Here is a 22798-nt window from a genome sequence, read left to right as displayed (position 1 = left end):
GCATTAACCTAGCCTTTGATTAGCCCAGTTTAGAAAGAGAAGAAGAGGAGAAACGGGCAAAAGATAAAGGGATGCAGATTTCTGAGGGACGTAGGCTAAAGGCTATCTGTTAGCCTCTTGCTAACATGTTGCTATTAGCCACAACTGTATTTGATCTTTAGTTTTGCTGAACTGGAATCAGAATTGAGGCATCATGTTATGCAGCTAATTTCACCCAAAGGCAACCTGGTCTGGTTTGTGTTTGCAACACAACAAGAAGTCCTGACTGTGGATTATTTTTATTGTTATGAGCTATATGCTGAATTAGATAACTTCGAACATACATGGACATGCCATTCTGTAAGCTACATGTGGTTTCTTTTTTAACCTTTTTGTATTTAAGATTATATATAATAAAATAATATAATATGTTGTTGTGTTGGTGACGGGGTAAGGGATGGTTCGCCCAGGGCGTAAATCTATCCAGGACCGCCGCTGCTGATGCTGTAAACGTCTTCCTGACGCTGGTGGTGTTGCAGGTGATCGGCGGCCGTCTGCGGCTGGTGTACGAGGAGTGCGACGACGGGACGGACGACTTCTGGTGCCACATGTACAGCCCTCTGATCCACGGCATCGGCTGGTCGCGGTCCATCGGGCACCGCTTCAAGCGGTCAGGTGGGTCTGGATCTTTGGGAGGATGAGCGCACTCTGAGGATGCAGGAGGCACTCAGGAGGATCCTTTGTGTGTTTCAGATGTGTCAAAGAAGCTGGACGGTGGGATGGACGCACCTGGGCAGCTGTTTGCTAAGGTGAGCATCTGCTAAAGGTTTTTATTTCACTCTGAAGGGGGAAAATGTAGCCGGAGAGTTCAACCTGATACTCTGAGAGGTCCCTCAGTTGGTTAAATACAGCGTTGAACAGGAAAGTCTTCAGGTTTGGTGTAAAAGAAGAAGAGTTGGCTCTGAGCTGCAGTTATCTGCAGTTTGTTCCTCACATATGATCCATAAAACCTGAAGCAGCTTCTACATGTTTGGTTCTGACTCTGAGGACAGAAAGCAGAGCTGATCCTGAACCAGTTAAAGCTCCAGGAACCAGTTAGAGCTGCAGGAACCAGTTAAAGCTTCAGAAACCAGTTAGCTGCAGGAACCAGTTAGAGCAGCAGGAACCAGTTAGAGCTGCAGGAACCAGTTAGAGCTCCAGGAACCAGTTAAAGCTGTAGGACCAGTTAAAGCTTCAGAAACCAGTTAGAGCTGCAGGAACCAGTTAGAGCAGCAGGAACCAGTTAGAGCTGCAGGAACCAGTTAGAGCTCCAGGAACCAGTTAAAGCTGCAGGAACCAGTTAGAGCAGCAGGAACCAGTTAGAGCTGCAGGAACCAGTTAGAGCAGCAGGAACCAGTTAGAGCTGCAGGAACCAGTTAGAGCTCCAGGAACCAGTTAAAGCTGCAGGAACCAGTTAAAGCTTCAGAAACCAGTTAGAGCTGCAGGAACCAGTTAGAGCAGCAGGAACCAGTTAGAGCTGCAGGAACCAGTTAGAGCTCCAGGAACCAGTTAAAGCTGCAGGAACCAGTTAAAGCTTCAGAAACCAGTTAGAGCTGCAGGAACCAGTTAGAGCAGCAGGAACCAGTTAGAGCTGCAGGAACCAGTTAGAGCTCCAGGAACCAGTTAAAGCTGCAGGAACCAGTTAAAGCTTCAGAAACCAGTTAGAGCTGCAGGAACCAGTTAGAGCAGCAGGAACCAGTTAGAGCTCCAGGAACCAGTTAAAGCTGCAGGAACTAAAGCAGGAATTTAAAGTGACCATCCGGGATTTTGGACACAGGACCTCATTTCCAAGTCAGCCAGGGTGTAAGAAATGTGTCCAGGTGTTTTTTTTTGCATTCCATGCAGTCCTTGTGAAATCCCATATCCCTGTTGCTAAGCTAGCGCAAGTGAACGGCTATGCTCTAGCCTGTCCCAAAAACAGTCTTATCCAGTTTAAACAACATTCAAAACAAAACCGTAATTATGCCAGGCTCCGAATGTAAATGTTTGTCTTCATATAATGAGGTTTGAAATAAAACCGACCTAGCACTGCCTGGATTTTAAAATGTTGAGGGACTATTTTCTCGGGGTGAGCGGAATTTTACCTCGCTGTCTTCAGTTGTGATGTAACCACACTGTCAACAACAGGTGAGGCGCAAGAGACGTCGCTTAGCAAGGCTAGTTGTACAACTCGCTTTCGGATCGAATAGTATATTAAAAAACAGCGACATAGCAACATGGTACATCAATGTGCATATATAAACTGCAACAATAAAGCCCACAGATGGGTACCGGCAAGTTTTCACTATTTTCCGGTAAAAGATGTGGAAAGAACCAAACTCTGGCTCTTGGCTGCAGGACTAGACATCAACACGCCGATGGAGACGCTACGTACCCGGGTGATCTGCAGTGATCATTTCAGTCCTGACGACTTCACAAAGTCCTTCTCGAAGTTCGCAAACATAACTCTAAAAGTGTATGCGGTGCCATGATAATTGAGTTTCTTTCAGTGTGAAATAAATAGGTTATAGAGTGTTTTTGGGGCAGGCTAGAGCATAGCCGTTCACTTGCACTAGCTTAGCAACAGGGATATGGGATTTCACAAGGACTGCATGGAATGCAAAAAAAACACCTGGACACATTTCTTACACCCTGGCTGACTTGGAAATGAGGTCCTGTGTCCAAAATCCCGGATGGTCCCTTTAAAGCAGTTTAGTTCTGTGGATGAGTGAATGCAGCTGCTAGAAAGCTACTTTTTCTGTGTTTTTATTTAAATGATTGTTTTTCTGTGAGGAGTCCAAGTAGTTCTTATCTGGGATCTGACCCCAGAACGTGTTGAGGAGCTCCAGCCTCTGTTCACGGGACCCCAAACTCTTCTTTAATGGTGGCCTGATCACTCAATGTGAACTCTTTCCTGGTGAACCTGCAGAGTAGTTTTTGTTGGGTTGGTGGTTTTTTTTTTTCTGAGATTTGAAACCTTTTCTCAGTTATTGTGGTTGTAGAACAGCAGACTGACTGTGTTCAGAGGAAGAAGCAGAATGATGTTCTGAAGCAGTGAATGGACCCGTCTGTAGGTTTATTAAACATCTGTAGGGTTATTAAACATCTGTAGGGTTATTAATGATGTCACCGCTGTGTCTCCTGCAGGTGAAGGAGGTGGATCAGACCGGATCTTGGTTCGAGGACGGGATGAAGCTGGAAGCCATCGACCCCCTGAACCTGTCGGCCATCTGCGTGGCCACAGTGAGGAAGGTGAGCGGGAGCCGGGCCTGCTGGGCCTGCTGGGCCTCTGGCCTGCTGGGCCTCTGGCCTGCTGGGCCTGCTGGGCCTCTGGCCTGCTGGGCCTCTGGCCTGCTGGGCCTCTGGCCTGCCGGGCCTGCTGGGCCTGCTGGGCCTGCCGGGCCTGCCGGGCCTGCCGGGCCTGCCGGGCCTCTGGCCTGCCGGGCCTGCCTGGCCTGCCGGGCCTGCCGGGCCTGCCGGGCCTGCCGGGCCTGCCGGGCCTGCCGGGCCTCTGGCCTGCTGGGCCTCTGCCGGGCCTCTGGAGTAACCTGTGCTCCTCCTCCACCAGGTGCTGGCAGACGGGTACCTGATGATCGGCATCGACGGCTCGGAGGCGGCGGACGGTTCAGACTGGTTCTGCTATCACTCCACGTCTCCCTCCATCTTCCCCGCTGGCTTCTGTGAGATCAACAACATCGAGCTGACGCCCCCCAGAGGTACCGCTGGCTTCACTCTGAGCTCCTCTAGATCAGGGATGGGCAGCTTCCATGCACTATCATTGGAGGGCCACATTACCGCGCACTTCCAATAATTGGATATGAAAGACGCTGCAAATGATTCTCAATAAGAACACATTTTATATGAATTTATATCTGTGTGTTTATTGCACAAACATACAACTATTTTCTGCATATAAATGCATATTTTAACACGTCCTTAATAAGCAATTAAAGACAAAACATTTGCTTAAAAAAAGTTTTTCAAGAATTTCAACTCCTTCATAACAAAGAACAAAACTGAAGAGGTACTCTTCTTCCCTTTTTGGCTGAAAAATGCGATTTTTTCGGTCCAGTTTTCTCTTTTTGCCACTGCTAGTGGCCATGGCTCTGGACTTTCCTATTCGCTGTTGCGGAAAGCGGCCCGGGCCCCGCTAATTACAAGTTTTTTTTTTTAAATTATTAAATTATTATTGATCAAATTACTATTTGCGGGCCGTACTGAGTGAGGACGAGGGCCGCCAGTTCCCTGTTCTAGAGTTAGGAGCTGCCTTAGATTTTATCAGCAGAGAAGTCGGGGAAAGGTTCTCAGCATGTTCAGGCATTTTATGTATGTCGAGTGTTTCAAAGAAAGGGAGCTAAATAAATCCCAGGGTTGTGTTTTTCAAATCAAATCAAATTTATTTGTATAGCACATTTCATGTACAAACAGTTCAAAGTGCTTCACATAAAATAAAAGCATTGCAGCAGGGAGTGGAAGAAGCATTAAAAATACATAAAAGAATATAAAGAGAAACAAATAAAATCATTTAAATGAATTTAAAAACCAGCAACAGTCCAGATAAGTTCAAAGATAGCGTGCAGATTTCATGCATAGACACATGAGAACAGAAATGTCTTTAACCTGGATTTAAAAATGTCTCCATTGGGTGAAAGTTTAATCTCCACTGGCAGTTTGTTCCACTTGTTTGCAGCATAACAGCTAAATGCTGCTTCTCCATGTTTAGTCTGGACTCTGGACTGGACCAGCTGACCTGAGTCCTTGGATCTAAGAGCTCTGCTGGCTTTATATTCTCTGAAGATATCACAGATGTAAACCATCAGCAGGCTTTTAAAATCTATTCTGTGACTGACTGGAAGCCAGAGTAAAGATTTTAAAGCTGCTGTGATGTGTTCAGATCTCTTAGTCCGGGTTAAAACTCCAGCAGCAGCGTTCTGGATGAGCTGCAGATGTTTAATGCTCTTTGTGGGAAGTCCAGTTAAAAGTTACAGTGATGGAGTCTGCTGGAGATGAATGTGTTACGGGTCCCAAGGATGGGGACCGCGATGGCAAATATGTAAAAGCAGGTGAAGACACGATGCGCCTCGTTTTCCTCCAGAATGTGGGGATCCTTACCGTACCCCTGAACACCTGGAGCGACCACAACGTTCTGCCCCACTGCTTTCCCAACAATCAAATTACCCATTTCGTTGGTTCTCTAATTTTAAATAAAATAAAATAAATACATAAATTAATGAAAAATGTCCCATAAACACGTTTTACCCGTTTTATAAGAAATAATAATGTGGCCATTCCCTCTCAGGGGTGCCACAAATGCATGGAGGAGTTTCTCCTGGAAACCTTTAATTCTGTTGATGTTTCTGAGATGGTAAAAAGCTGCCTTGGTGACAGCTTTGATGTGGCTGCTGAAAGTCAGATCTGAGTCTATCAACACTCCGAGGTTACCGACTCGCTCAGTGATTGTAAGGTCCCGAGTCTCAAGATATTTACCAACGCAGACCCTCTTCTCTTTGCTCGCTAACATCGAATGTTAGAAGAAGACGGTTGTTTCCTCTTTTAATGAGTTCAGGAGTCCCTGCAACCTTTGTGCTGTGTTCAGCCCAAACTGGTCTGCTGTCCTGGATCATCAAACATCTGCAGATTGCTGATAAAGAAGCTGTTCTGTTCGTCTCTGTTTCAGGTGTGCTGAGAAACATGTGTCTGAGTGATGGTGTGATTTCTGCTTTTCCTAGGTTACACCATTCTTCCCTTCAGGTGGTTCGAGTACCTGAAGCAGAGTAAGTCTGTGGCTGCACCAGTGACCCTGTTCAACAAGGTGAGTCAGTTCAGTTCTGAGCAGCTTTAAAGTGAATATCTGCAGATGTTTCCATGGTAACAGCTGCAGAGATTCACTGAAACATGTTCCAACATGAACATAAACCCAGAATCTGAGTCAGAACCAGAGTTAGTTCAGTTCTGAGCAGCTTTAAAGTGAATATCTGCAGTTGTTTCCATGGTAACAGCTGCATGGTGGTTAAAGATAAACAACAGAACTTCAGGGTTCCATCCCAGGTATCTGTAGGCCCATACACATCTGTAGGAAACGCTGCTGTAAAAGCAGATTCTCTGTGTCAGAACCAGCTGTTTTCATGCAGAACTCACACGGCTGTCCCCCCCCAGGACGTCCCGAACCACGGCTTCCGTCCCGGCATGAAGCTGGAGGCCGTGGACCTCATGGAGCCCCGGCTGGTCTGCGTCGCCACGGTGACCCGCATCGTCCACCGGCTGCTGCGGATACATTTCGACGGCTGGGAGGACGAGTACGACCAGTGGGTGGACTGCGAGTCGCCCGACCTGTACCCGGTGGGCTGGTGCCAGCTGACCGGGTACCAGCTGCAGCCGCCCGCGCTGAACGCAGGTAAAGCTCACCTGGGCTCAAAGGTTTGTGGGGGGGGGGACAACATTCACTGACGTGTGCTTGTGTCAGGCTCCAGAGATCTGCAGTCAGCCGCATCCAAACAGAGAAAGAAATCACAGCAATACAGGGGACAGAAGAAAAGTAAGAGACCGCACCCAACAGCACGGATCTGATTAAAGAGGATTTTACACACATTTCAGCTTATTCTCATTAGATAAAAAAAAAGTCTTCATACTGTAGATTTGTACATAGCGAATGTTTATTCACTATTTTTATTTTATATTTGCTTGTTTTTACTTTAATTGTTTTCATATCTTTTACTGAATGCTGCTGCAAGAAAACAATTTCCCAAATTGGGATGAATAAAGTATCTATCTATCTAGATCAAAGTATTTGAAGGTTAAACTAAACTTGAACCACAAAGAAACATGTTTCCGTTTCATCTCCGTCTCCCAGAGAGGAAGCTGCCCATCGCTAAGCGACCGGTCAGTCTCTGTGGCGTCATGGTAACGGGAGTTCCCAGAAACGTGTCGGGCGACGAGAACGAGACTCCCCCCGATTACCCGTCGCCGCCCCCTCCGGCCTCGGGCGCCCAGCCGCCGCCGGCCGACCTGGAGCACGGCGCAGGTAAACACGCAGAAGAAGAAGAGCGGGCTGAAAATAAACATGTTTATCTTTCTGTCCCTTGTGGGAGGCGGGAAGGATTTTTACTGTTATCACTGGCATCTCTAATGCCACATTTCTGACTTTGGAGCCTAAAAAAAACAGGGTTTTCCCAATAAAATCTATTAGAAATGTGGCCAGGTTGGTGATGAATCACAAGCTTCCTGCTGGCAGCTGGAGGAGGAACACATAATAGAGTTAGCATTGTTACTTACACTCCTGGAATTTGGCTAGCTAACAGTGATGGAGGGACAGCGCTAACAGCCAGGCTAAGCTAGCAGACTTTACATTCACTAATAGAAGAGTGCAGAATTGACAATGCAGCAAAAGTATGTTTTCACAAAAGTTTATAATGTGAGATACTAGCCATTATAGCCACTATAATGAGGAATTTAATAATATTCACTGAGCCAAGAGGAGCTAGCAACACAACAAGAAGTGAGGTAAACAGGAAGTGATCTTTGGGGAGCCACCAGGGACATTATTCAGTATGAGCTTGCATACACACAATAATGAAATGATCTCAAATAAAGTCAAATTAACCCATTTCCTCAAGAATCAATACATTTTTTTGGATCCTAAACTCTTTCACACATTACTGAAACATCATGCACTCATCCTATATAAACCGGGAAAAAACCTTCCACTATGTGGAATAACATTTGTTTTCACTTGATACGGAAAGCATCTCAGTTAAACCAGAAGGTGTTTGACCGACTCCAAAAGTTGGTATGATTAGTTAACTTTAACTTTAGTAGCCAACCACACACTTTATCAGAACACCAACATCTGCTCAGCAGCTCGACTTCAGAACGTTTCCCCACAACATACTAGTATTTTTTTTTAAGGTAAACACAAGAAACTTTTGCAAAAGAAAGAAAAAAATGGACCAAACTCAGTGAATAATTCCCTATAATACAGATCAGTGAGCAGTGCTGACCAACATGTCATTGGGGTCATCAGGTGGGAACCTCCTTTCATCAGTGTTTCAGTGGAGGCAGTAGAAGACACACTAGCAGATTCAGCAGATAAACAGTCCTATAATCACTAAAAATGCCAGCAAAAACAAAGCCATACAGGCCAACTCACCTAAAATAGCCACCTGGTTTCAAAAGGTTCACATGGGCCACACCCTCCACTTAAATATCCTGAACTTCTTCCAAAAGTCTGTTTACCCTAAGTGCCCCCCCTGCTGGGCCCCCAGCTGCTATTGCTTCTTCTAATCCAAATCCACTGACTGGACTTTACTGCCTCGTCTGACACTTCCTTCACTATTTTCCTCACACTCTGTCCACTTACACCCAGCTCCCTCAGCAATGAGACAACAGACTTTGCAACAAATCCTCTGCATCCTACTTCCACTGGACAGATTCTAACCTTCCATCCTCGCTGCTTCTGCCCCCAACTCCACATATCTAAGCTTTTTCCTTTTATATGCTTCTGCTACTAATTCCTCCCAAGGAACAGTCAGCTCTATGAAATAGACTCTCATTCTACTCCGAGACCACAAGACTATATCAGGCCTTAGATTTGTAGAGGCTATCTCCTGGGGAACAACAAGCTTATTTCCTAAATCTACCTGCATCTCCCAATCACAAGCATCCTCCAAGCTGCCTTTCCTCCTTATCATCTCATTAACTTTCTCCCCCTCTTGAACAAACTGAATTGCAACTCTCTTCACCTTAGACCCTCCTAAGTTTACCTGCCTTCGTTTATCTTCAACACCTGCAGCTAAGCTTCTTAAGACTTGGTCATGTCCCCATATATACCGGCCTTGTGACAGACTAACCTTACAGCCTGACAAAATATGCTTTAGAGTTGCAGTACTTGAACATAACGAACATAACGGGTCTCCATTTACCCAGAGTTTTAGGTTCTGGGGAGTTGGCAATACATCATATGTTGCCCCTATCAAAGATCTAAAACTCCTTTCCTCCATACTCCACAGTTCTTTCCAACTACTATATAATTAGCATGCTAAGCTAACCGCCATCACTTCCATTTCACATGTATACGAGCTCATTCTGAATAATGTCCCTGCTGGCTCCCCGTACTCATCGCTGTGACTTACTGTGAACGACAGGAAGTCCTGAAGATGTCCAGATACGAGCAAACCCGGGGATTTAATTAGCGTCTTCTTCTGAGTTCTGTTTCCGGGTAACAACGGCTGCTGTGATTGGATGAAGGCCTTCAGCACCACCTACTGACCACACACAAAAACACACATAGGCTGTGTTCGAAACCGCATACTTCCATACTACATACGGCATACTACATACTGCATATTACATACTACTCGATCAGACAGTATGCAGAGCGTTTACCCACAATGCATTTCGCTCCTGCCCGAGCCGAAATCAGCCGGCCTGAAGCTGATTTCTCTTAAGCTCTAAACTCTGTAAACTTTAGCAACATTTGAAACATTTTCAGGAGAGAAAGTAGTCGTTTAGATCCCCAACGTGTTGAAAACCTGACAAAATACCGGCTGTTTACAATTTTGTTCCCACGAATTCGGCGCTACTAAAGCTAGCCGCAGTGAGCTAACGCACTTCCTGTTATTTTCACAAAATAAAATACCCGTTGCCTTTTATCATAGGGAAAGCCATTACCATACAATTGGTGCTTTTGTTTTGAAAACAGGAAGTGAACCTACCCTCGTTGTAGCTAGCTTGAAACTGCCGTTTTGACAGGAAATGACGATCGGCGACGTCCCGTTACGTTGCATCTTGGGTAGTTTGAGTATGAGTAGTAACCTCATGATGCATACCCAACATTTAGGAGAATCTAGTATGCATCCGGGAACTTAAAAAAAGTTAAAGTTAGTAGGAGTAGTAGGAGAAGTATGCGGTTTGGAACACAGCCTTTCATTCATTCATTACAAACTTTAACTGAATGGAAATCCGGCTCCAGTGAGTGAAGAAGAGCAACATCAGGCTTTTCATTGGTCATCAGTGGAGCTTCAAAGCTTCATGGCTGTGTTTGTCTCTGCAGGTTCACATATTTAAGCTTCATGGCTGTGTTTGTCTCTGCAGGTTCACATATTTAAGCTTCATGGCTGTGTTTGTCTCTGCAGGTTCACATATCAAAGAGGAGAACTCTGGAGGGATGAAGTTCTCATCATCTCAGAGGACAGAAACCAACGGCTCCTCCTCAGATTTCCTCTCCAGCAAAGATCAGCAGTAGGCCCGTTTGTTCCCTCGTTCCTCAGAATGAACCCATCAGTTCCCTCCGTCAGTTCCCTCCGTCAGTTCCCTCCGTCAGTTCCCTCCATCAGTTCCCTCCATCAGTTCCCTCCGTCAGTTCCCTCCACCCTCTCCGTCCATCCGCCCGTTAAAGAGGACGTTTTTTTCTACGAGGACTTCTTCAAACCTTGTTGATCGTTGATGTGATACTGCGGGACGCTGCGTGATGTCACATGAGATTAGCCGTGTTTGTCGCCACGGCAACCGCAGCTGGAAGCCGAGGCTCCGACGCCACGGCAACCGGTCGGTCGATGTTCCTCCGTCCGTTGGACATCAGAAACCTGCAATAAGTCTGAGAACAAACAGGCTCCGGAGTCGCCTTAAAGGATGATTCTGCTGTCAGAAAACCTGCAGAATTCTCCTTTAAATCCACATCTTTACTCACCACTGATACCTCACAAAAGAAGTATTTTAAAAGGATTATAAGCTGGAAAGAAAGGGATTACATTTAATATATCACAGATTATTTCAGACGGAATGTTTTTCATGTTAAATATGAGCAGAAAACAGATGTTAAAACAGATGTTTTAGCCCAGCTTTAGCTCCTCCTGACGCACCGGCTCAGTGTGAAGAAATGTCACGTCAACCCAAAAGCTTCAGAAAAGGACGATTAAAGGAGAATTCCCAACAAAATGCTCTTACAGTTAATCCAGATGTTACCTGCTGTGTTGGCCTCATCACATTCACATCTGACAGATGTTTTAAGGTCTTTGCACACTCACGGCTGAAATAAAGCAACTTTCTATGATTGTTTTTATTCAGAATGTTTGACTCGCCTCCTTTCTGCTGGAAGATCTCTTCTTCTCCTCCTGAAGGAAAAACAAACGCAGAACATTCAGATTCAGCCGCTCGTCTTCTTCTGTGAATCGTGTGTCATGGTGCTGTGTGAGCTCTGGTCTTAGATCAGATTCTGTGCCCGTTTTAGTGATGATGTCACTTCCTGTCATGTTCTGTGTCTGTCTGTTTGTTATTCTGTGGCTTTTAAGGATGATATTTTAAAGATTTACACTTCGGTTTGACTGTTTTTTTGTTTTTAAAAAGAAGAAATGAACTCTGAAATAATTCAGACGATGTGTCGAACAAACGTGAGATCAGAGAAACGGCTCAGAATCAGGACTCTATAGATATAAGCTATTTAGAACATTTAGCTTCATTTACCGGCAAGCCCAATCAAGCCCGGATCAAATGTTGCAGAACTGAACCAGTTAAAAGTTTAATGGCCTTAAAAGAAAAGAAGAAATATATGAATCTGGTACATATTTAGCATGTTCAGGACACGCCCCCGCCTCCTGAAAACAGGCCCCGCCTGCTGCTCACTGAGGAACTTTACTCTGATTAGACCCTGGTGGTTAAAGTTGTGTCTGGTGTTTTCTGGATGTTACAGATGTTTAAATGTGCCATAAAAAAAAAAAAGAAGTTTTTATAAAGTAATGCGTTTTTATAAAGGTGACATGAGACAGAGTCAGATTTGAATGTTGTGTGTTTTACACTGACGACCCGCCCAAACAAACTCAAATATTTAAGAATATTCAGATATATATAGATCTATATATACTTTAGTGTGTGATTCAACTCGTGGTGACGTGCTGATGTTGAACTCTGAAGCTTTTTTTTAATACTTTGTGGAATTTTTGGCAGCATGATTGTGAAATAATACAAAACTTTGATGTATAATGACTCGCTTTTCATTTTTATGCAATAAAATGTTCCTGAAACAGTCTATATTTTGTGTTTTTTTTAACTGAACTGAGGAATCCATGAGTTCGGTTTATAAGGTTCTGCAGGTTCTGCACAGCTTTGGTTATCAGCCCAATTTGTGGCCTCTATTGCCCCTTTTCCACCGAACATTTTTGTACCAACACAGCTCTACACGGTCCCACTCTAACCTGGTTGGGAGCTTTTCCACCACGGGTTGAAGGTGGGACCCGTTACAATTTTTAGCCCCGGTAAGTACCTGCTTCAGAGGTGGGTCTAGTCGGTACTAGTCGGTGCTAAAACGTCACGTGATCAGTGCTGTCCACTGATTGGTCAGGTGAAATTACGTCATACACGCCACGAAGCTCGGGGAAAACACACCTGCGAAAGCAACAGAGAATAAACAGAATTGCGAAGATGGAAGACCAGAGAAGGAAAGCCAACCCAAGGACAGTGAGCGAGGTGCAGACCTTTCTGTGTGTGGTGGCCGAGGACCGTATACAGAAGGAACTGGACGGAGCGACACGAAATGAGAAGCTGATGGCTAACCATGCTATCACCGGAATTCTCAGCAGTGCCGAGACAAGCTGAAGAGTGATTACCGGCAGGTAAAGGACCACAACAGCCGGAGTGGGTCAAACCGAAAGACATGGAAGTGGTTCGACCAAATGGCACCGCCCGGCGAACGGCGTGGATACGGCGACGTCTTTGTTGGAGGCGATGGGAAATGTTAAGTGTTGTTCTTATCCCATTGGTGCAACGCTTATATCTTAACAAATGCATGTTTTATATCGTAACAAATACATGTTCAGTCTTTAACTTGCATTTATACATTCATTCATTCACACATGCATTTATACATTCATTCACACATGCATTTATACATGCATTCACACATGCATTTATACATTCATTTATACATTCATTCACACATGCTTTTATACATTCATTCACACATGCATTTATACATTCATTTATACATACATTTATACATTCATTCACACATGCATTTATACATACATTCACACATGCATTTATACATTCATTAACACATGCATTTATACATTCATTCACACATGCATTTATACATTCATTCACACATGCATTTATACATTCATTTATACAAACATAAACACATTCATTTATACATTCATTCACACATGCTTTTATACATTCATTCACACATGCATTTATACATTCATTTATACATACATTTATACATTCATTCACACATGCATTTATACATACATTCACACATGCATTTATACATTCATTAACACATACATTTATACATTCATTCACACATGCATTTATACATACATTCACACATGCATTTATACATTCATTAACACATGCATTTATACATTCATTCACACATGCATTTATACATTCATTCACACATGCATTTATACATGCATTTATACATTCATTCACACATGCATTTATACATTCATTCACACATGCATTTATACATTCATTCACACATGCATTCACACATGCATTTATACATTCATTTATACATTCATTAACACATGCATTTATACATACATTCACACATGCATTTATACATTCATTTATACATTCATTCACACATGCATTTATACATTCATTCACACATGCATTTATACATTCATTCACACATGCATTTATACATTCATTTATACATTCATTCACACATGCATTTATACATTCATTCACACATGCATTTATACATTCATTTATACATGCATTCACACATGCATTTATACATTCATTCACACATGCATTTATACATTCATTCACACATGCATTTATACATTCATTCACACATGCATTTATACATTCATTCACACATGCATTTATACATTCATTTATACATTCATTCACACATGCATTTATACATTCATTCACACATGCATTTATACATTCATTCACACATGCATTTATACATTCATTAACACATGCATTTATACATACATTCACACATGCATTTATACATGTTTGTATGTATAAATGCATGTATAAATGCATGTATAAATGCATGTGTGAATGAATGTATAAATGCATGTATAAATGCATGTGTTTATGTTTGTATAAATGTATGTATAAACGCATGTATAAATGCATGTGTGAATGTATGTATAAATGCATATATAAATGCATGTATAAATGTATGTATAAATGCATATATAAATGTATGTATAAATGCATGTGTGAATGCATTTATAAATGTATGTATAAATTCATGTATAAATGTATGAATAAATGCATATATAAATGCATGTATAAATGCATGTATTTATGTTTCTAAAATGCATGTATACCTTTATGTATAAAACATGTGTTTATGTTTGTATAAAAACATGTGTTTATGTTTGTATAAATGCATGTGTGAATGAATGTATAAATGCATGTGTGAATGCATATATAAATGCATGTGCTTATTTATGTATAAATGCATATATAAATGCATGTATAAATGTATGTATAAATGCATGTGTTTATGTTTGTATAAATGTATGTATAAATGCATTTGTGAATGCATGTATAAATGCATGTGTGAATGTTTGTATAAATGTATGAATAAATGTATGTGTGAATGAATGTATAAATGCATGTGTGAATGATTGTATAAATGCATGTGTGAATGTTTGTATAAATGCATGTGTGAATGAATGTATAAATGCATGTGTGAATGATTGTATAAATGCATGTGTGAATGAATGTATAAATGCATGTGTGAATGATTGTATAAATGTATGTGTGAATGTTTGTATAAATGTATGAATAAATGCATATATAAATGCATATATAAATGTATATATAAATGCATGTATAAATGTATGTATAAATGCATGTGTGAATGCATGTGTTGATGTTTGTATAAATGTATGTATAAATGTATGTATAAATGCATGTGTTTATGTTTGTATAAATGTATGTATAAATGTATGTATAAATGTATGTATAAATGCATGTGTGAATGTATGTATAAATGCATGTGTTGATGTTTGTATAAATGCATATATAAATGCATGTATAAATGTATGTGTTTATGTATGTATAAATGTATGTATAAATGCATGTGTTTATTTATGTATAAATGTATGTATAAATGCATGTATAAATGTATGTATAAATGCATATGTTTATTTATGTATAAATGTATGTATAAATGCATGTATAAATGTATGTATAAATGCATGTGTGAATGAATGTATAAATGCATGTGTGAATGCATATATAAATGCATGTATAAATGTATGTATAAATGCATGTGTTTATTTATGTATAAATGCATGTGCTTATGTATGTATAAATGCATATGTTTATTTATGTATAAATGTATGTATAAATGCATGTATAAATGTATGTATAAATGCATGTGTGAATGAATGTATAAATGCATGTGTGAATGCATATATAAATGTATGTATAAATGTATGTATAAATGCATGTGTTTATGTTTGTATAAATGTATGTATAAATGCATGTGTGAATGCATGTATAAATGCATGTGTGAATGTATGTATAAATGCATGTGTTGATGTTTGTATAAATGTATGTATAAATGCATGTATAAATGCATATATAAATGCATGTATAAATGTATGTGTTTATGTATGTATAAATGTATGTATAAATGCATGTATAAATGCATGTGTTGATGTTTGTATAAATGCATATATAAATGCATGTATAAATGTATGTGTTTATGTATGTATAAATGCATGTATAAATGTATGTATAAATGCATGTATAAATGTATGTATAAATGCATATGTTTATTTATGTATAAATGTATGTTTAAATGCATATATAAATGCATGTGTTTATTTATGTATAAATGTATGTATAAATGAATGTATAAATGCATGTGTTTATTTATGTATAAATGCATGTGCTTATTTATGTATAAATGCATGTATAAATGTATGTATAAATGCATAAATAAATGCATATATAAATGCATGTGTGAATGAATGTATAAATGCATGTGTTTATTTATGTATAAATGCATGTGCTTATTTATGTATAAATGCATATATAAATGCATATATAAATGTATGTATAAATGTATGTATAAATGCATGTGTGAATGCATATATAAATGCATGTATAAATGTATGTATAAGTGCATGTGTTTATGTTTGTATAAATGCATATATAAATGCATATATAAATGTATGTATAAATGCATGTGTTTATGTTTGTATAAATGTATGTATAAATGCATTTGTGAATGAATGTATAAATGCATGTGTTTATGTTTGTATAAATGCATGTATAAATGCATGTGTGAACTCATGTATAAATGCATGTGTGAATGCATGTATAAATGCATGTGTTTATGTATGTATAAATGCATGTGTTTATGTATGTATAAATGCATGTATAAATGCATGTGTGAATGAATGTATAAATGCATGTGTGAATATATGTAAAAAATCCATGTATAAATGTATGTGTTTATGCATGTATAAATGCATGTATAAATGCATGTGTGAATGAATGTATAAATGCATGTGTGAATATATGTATAAATCCATGTATAAATGCATGTGTGAATGCATGTATAAATGCATGTGTTTATGTATGTATAAATGCATGTATAAATGCATGTGTTTTTGCATGTATAAATGCATGTGTTTATGTATGTATAAATGTATGTATAAATGCATGTGTTTTTGCATGTATAAATGCATGTATAAATGCATGTATAAATGCATGTGTGAATGTATGTATAAATGCATGTGTTTATGTTTGTATAAATGCATGTATAAATGTATGTGTTTATGTATGTATAAATGCATGTGTTTATGTTTGTATAAATGCATGTGTGAATGTATGTATAAATGCATGTATAAATGCATGTGTGAATGTATGTATAAATGCATGTGTGAATGTTTGAATAAATGTATGTATAAATGCATGTGTTTATGCATGTATAAATGCATGTGTTTATTTATGTATAAATGCGTGTATAAATGTATGTATAAATTCATGTGTTTATTTATGTATGAATGCATGTGCTTATTTATGTATAAATGCATGTATAAATGTATGTATAAATGCATGTATAAATGTATGTATAAATTCATGTGTTTATTTATGTATAAATGCATGTGCTTATTTATGTATAAATATATGTATAAATGTATGTATGAATGCATGTATAAATGCATATATAAATGTATGTATAAATGTATGTATAAATGCATGTGTGAATATATGTATAAATGCATATATAAATGCATATATAAATGCATGTATAAATGCATGTATAAATGCATGTGCTTATTTATGTATAAATGCATGTATAAATGTATGTATAAATACATGTATAAATGTATGTGTTCATGTATGTATAAATGAATGTATAAATGCATGTGTGAATGCATATATAAATGCATGTATAAATGTATGTATAAATGCATGTGTTTATTTATATATAAATGCATGTGCTTATTTATGTATAAATGCATGTGTGAATGAATGTATAAATGCATGTGTGAATGAATGTATAAATGCATGTGTGAATGCATATATAAATGCATGTATAAATGTATGTATAAGTGCATGTGTTTATGTTTGTATAAATGCATATATAAATGCATATATAAATGTATGTATAAATGCATGTGTTTATGTTTGTATAAATGTATGTATAAATGCATGTGTGAATGCATGTATAAATGCATGTGTGAATGCATGTATAAATGCATGTGTGAATGAATGTATAAATGCATGTGTGAATGATTGTATAAATGCATGTGTGAATGTTTGTATAAATGCATGTGTGAATGAATGTATAAATGCATGTGTGAATGATTGTATAAATGCATGTGTGAATGAATGTATAAATGCATGTGTGAATGATTGTATAAATGTATGTGTGAATGTTTGTATAAATGTATGAATAAATGCATATATAAATGCATATATAAATGTATATATAAATGCATGTATAAATGTATGTATAAATGCATGTGTGAATGCATGTGTTGATGTTTGTATAAATGTATGTATAAATGTATGTATAAATGCATGTGTTTATGTTTGTATAAATGTATGTATAAATGTATGTATAAATGTATGTATAAATGCATGTGTGAATGTATGTATAAATGCATGTGTTGATGTTTGTATAAATGTATGTATAAATGCATGTGTTTGTGTTTGTATAAATGCATGTATAAATGCATGTATTTATGTTTCTAAAATGCATGTATACATGAATGTATAAATGCATGTGTTGATGTTTGTATAAATGCATATATAAATGCATGTATAAATGTATGTGTTTATGTATGTATAAATGTATGTATAAATGCATGTGTTTATTTATGTATAAATGTATGTATAAATGCATGTATAAATGTATGTATAAATGCATATGTTTATTTATGTATAAATGTATGTATAAATGCATGTATAAATGTATGTATAAATGCATGTGTGAATGAATGTATAAATGCATGTGTGAATGCATATATAAATGCATGTATAAATGTATGTATAAATGCATGTGTTTATTTATGTATAAATGCATGTGCTTATGTATGTATAAATGCATATGTTTATTTATGTATAAATGTATGTATAAATGCATGTATAAATGTATGTATAAATGCATGTGTGAATGAATGTATAAATGCATGTGTGAATGCATATATAAATGTATGTATAAATGTATGTATAAATGCATGTGTTTATGTTTGTATAAATGTATGTATAAATGCATGTGTGAATGCATGTATAAATGCATGTGTGAATGTATGTATAAATGCATGTGTTGATGTTTGTATAAATGTATGTATAAATGCATGTATAAATGCATATATAAATGCATGTATAAATGTATGTGTTTATGTATGTATAAATGTATGTATAAATGCATGTATAAATGTATGTATAAATGCATGTATAAATGCATGTGTTGATGTTTGTATAAATGCATATATAAATGCATGTATAAATGTATGTGTTTATGTATGTATAAATGCATGTATAAATGTATGTATAAATGCATGTATAAATGTATGTATAAATGCATATGTTTATTTATGTATAAATGTATGTTTAAATGCATATATAAATGCATGTGTTTATTTATGTATAAATGTATGTATAAATGAATGTATAAATGCATGTGTTTATTTATGTATAAATGCATGTGCTTATTTATGTATAAATGCATGTATAAATGTATGTATAAATGCATAAATAAATGCATATATAAATGCATGTGTGAATGAATGTATAAATGCATGTGTTTATTTATGTATAAATGCATGTGCTTATTTATGTATAAATGCATATATAAATGCATATATAAATGTATGTATAAATGTATGTATAAATGCATGTGTGAATGCATATATAAATGCATGTATAAATGTATGTATAAGTGCATGTGTTTATGTTTGTATAAATGCATATATAAATGCATATATAAATGTATGTATAAATGCATGTGTTTATGTTTGTATAAATGTATGTATAAATGCATTTGTGAATGAATGTATAAATGCATGTGTTTATGTTTGTATAAATGCATGTATAAATGCATGTGTGAACTCATGTATAAATGCATGTGTGAATGCATGTATAAATGCATGTGTTTATGTATGTATAAATGCATGTGTTTATGTATGTATAAATGCATGTATAAATGCATGTGTGAATGAATGTATAAATGCATGTGTGAATATATGTAAAAAATCCATGTATAAATGTATGTGTTTATGCATGTATAAATGCATGTATAAATGCATGTGTGAATGAATGTATAAATGCATGTGTGAATATATGTATAAATCCATGTATAAATGCATGTGTGAATGCATGTATAAATGCATGTGTTTATGTATGTATAAATGCATGTATAAATGCATGTGTTTTTGCATGTATAAATGCATGTGTTTATGTATGTATAAATGTATGTATAAATGCATGTGTTTTTGCATGTATAAATGCATGTATAAATGCATGTATAAATGCATGTGTGAATGTATGTATAAATGCATGTGTTTATGTTTGTATAAATGCATGTATAAATGTATGTGTTTATGTATGTATAAATGCATGTGTTTATGTTTGTATAAATGCATGTGTGAATGTATGTATAAATGCATGTATAAATGCATGTGTGAATGTATGTATAAATGCATGTGTGAATGTTTGTATAAATGTATGTATAAATGCATGTGTTTATGCATGTATAAATGCATGTGTTTATTTATGTATAAATGCGTGTATAAATGTATGTATAAATTCATGTGTTTATTTATGTATGAATGCATGTGCTTATTTATGTATAAATGCATGTATAAATGTATGTATAAATGCATGTATAAATGTATGTATAAATTCATGTGTTTATTTATGTATAAATGCATGTGCTTATTTATGTATAAATATATGTATAAATGTATGTATGAATGCATGTATAAATGCATATATAAATGTATGTATAAATGTATGTATAAATGCATGTGTGAATATATGTATAAATGCATATATAAATGCATATATAAATGCATGTATAAATGCATGTATAAATGCATGTGCTTATTTATGTATAAATGCATGTATAAATGTATGTATAAATGCATGTATAAATGTATGTGTTCATGTATGTATAAATGAATGTATAAATGCATGTGTGAATGCATATATAAATGCATGTATAAATGTATGTATAAATGCATGTGTTTATTTATATATAAATGCATGTGCTTATTTATGTATAAATGCATGTGTGAATGAATGTATAAATGCATGTGTGAATGAATGTATAAATGCATGTGTGAATGCATATATAAATGCATGTATAAATGTATGTATAAGTGCATGTGTTTATGTTTGTATAAATGCATATATAAATGCATATATAAATGTATGTATAAATGCATGTGTTTATGTTTGTATAAATGTATGTATAAATGCATGTGTGAATGCATGTATAAATGCATGTGTGAATGCATGTATAAATGCATGTGTGAATGCATGTATAAATGCATGTGTGAATGCATGTATAAATGCATGTGTTTATGTATGTATAAATGAATGTGTTTATGTATGTATAAATGCATGTGTGAATATATGTATAAATCCATGCATAAATGTATGTGTTTATGCATGTATAAATGCATGTATAAATGCATGTGTGAATGAATGTATAAATGCATGTGTGAATATATGTATAAATCCATGTATAAATGTATGTGTTTATGCATGTATAAATGCATGTGTGAATGCATGTATAAATGCATGTGTGAATGCATGTATAAATGCATGTGTGAATGCATGTATAAATGCATGTGTGAATGCATGTATAAATGCATGTGTGAATGCATGTATAAATGCATGTGTGAATGCATGTATAAATGCATGTGTTTATGTATGTATAAATGCATGTGTTTATGTATGTATAAATGCATGTGTGAATATATGTATAAATCCATGTATAAATGTATGTGTTTATGCATGTATAAATGCATGTATAAATGCATGTGTGAATGTATGTATAAATGCATGTGTGAATGTATGTATAAATGCATGTGTTTATGTATGTATAAATGCATGTATAAATGCATGTGTTTTTGCATGTATAAATGCATGTATAAATGCATGTGTGAATGTATGTATAAATGCATGTGTTTATGTTTGTATAAATGCATGTATAAATGCATGTGTGAATGTATGTATAAATGCATGTGTTTATGTATGTATAAATGCATGTGTTTATGTATGTATAAATGCATGTGTTTATGTATGTATAAATGCATGTGTTTATGTTTGTATAAATGCATGTATAAATGCATGTATAAATGCATGTGGTTATGTTTGTATAAATGTATGTATAAATGTATGTATAAATGCATGTGGTTATGTTTGTATAAATGTATGTATAAATGTATGTATAAATGTATGTATAAATGCATGTGGTTATGTTTGTATAAATGTATGTATAAATGCATGTATAAATGCATGTGGTTATGTTTGTATAAATGTATGTATAAATGTATGTATAAATGCATGTGTGAATGTATGTATAAATGCATGTGTTTATGTATGTATAAATGCATGTGTTTATGTATGTATAAATGCATGTGTTTATGTATGTATAAATGCATGTGTTTATGTTTGTATAAATGCATGTATAAATGCATGTATAAATGCATGTGGTTATGTTTGTATAAATGCATGTATAAATGCATGTGTGAATGCATGTATAAATGCATGTGTGAATGCATGTATAAATGCATGTGTGAATGTATGTATAAATGCATGTATGAATGCATGTATAAATGCATGTGTGAATGCATGTATAAATGCATGCGTGAATGCATGTATAAATGCATGTGTGAATGTTTGTATAAATGTATGTATAAATGCATGTGTTTATGCATGTATAAATGCATGTGTGAATGCATGTATAAATGCATGCGTGAATGCATGTATAAATGCATGTGTGAATGTTTGTATAAATGTATGTATAAATGCATGTGTTTATGCATGTATAAATGCATGTGTGAATATATGTATAAATGCATGTGTGAATGCATGTATAAATGCATGTGTGAATGTATGTATAAATGCATGTGGTTATGTTTGTATGAATGTATGTATAAATGCATGTGTGAATGCATGTATAAATGCATGTGTGAATGCATGTATAAATGCATGTATGAATGCATGTATAAATGCATGTGTGAATGCATGTATAAATGCATGTGTGAATGCATGTATAAATGCATGTGTGAATGTTTGTATAAATGTATGTATAAATGCATGTATAAATGCATGTGTGAATGCATGT

General features: G+C 36.3%; 1 protein-coding gene across 1 annotated transcript in view; it reads left to right on the top strand.

Annotated features, from left to right (window-relative positions):
• LOC142371426 (MBT domain-containing protein 1-like) overlaps positions 1-12016 on the top strand; it is a 28199-nt gene extending 16183 nt beyond the window's left edge. Inside the window, exons 10-18 of the mRNA XM_075454089.1 lie at positions 519-654; positions 733-788; positions 3145-3249; positions 3566-3713; positions 5727-5809; positions 6154-6391; positions 6461-6532; positions 6848-7018; positions 10128-12016. Coding sequence (XP_075310204.1) covers positions 519-654; positions 733-788; positions 3145-3249; positions 3566-3713; positions 5727-5809; positions 6154-6391; positions 6461-6532; positions 6848-7018; positions 10128-10237 — 1119 coding nt within the window. The 3' untranslated portion in view covers positions 10238-12016. The remainder of the gene's footprint in view (positions 1-518; positions 655-732; positions 789-3144; positions 3250-3565; positions 3714-5726; positions 5810-6153; positions 6392-6460; positions 6533-6847; positions 7019-10127) is intronic.
• The last annotated feature ends 10782 nt before the right edge of the window (positions 12017-22798 follow it).

This window comes from Odontesthes bonariensis, chromosome 21 (genome assembly GCF_027942865.1).
Source record: "Odontesthes bonariensis isolate fOdoBon6 chromosome 21, fOdoBon6.hap1, whole genome shotgun sequence".
NCBI classification, from domain to species: Eukaryota; Metazoa; Chordata; class Actinopteri; order Atheriniformes; family Atherinopsidae; genus Odontesthes; species Odontesthes bonariensis.
This window is presented reverse-complemented; position numbering and strand designations above follow the sequence as displayed.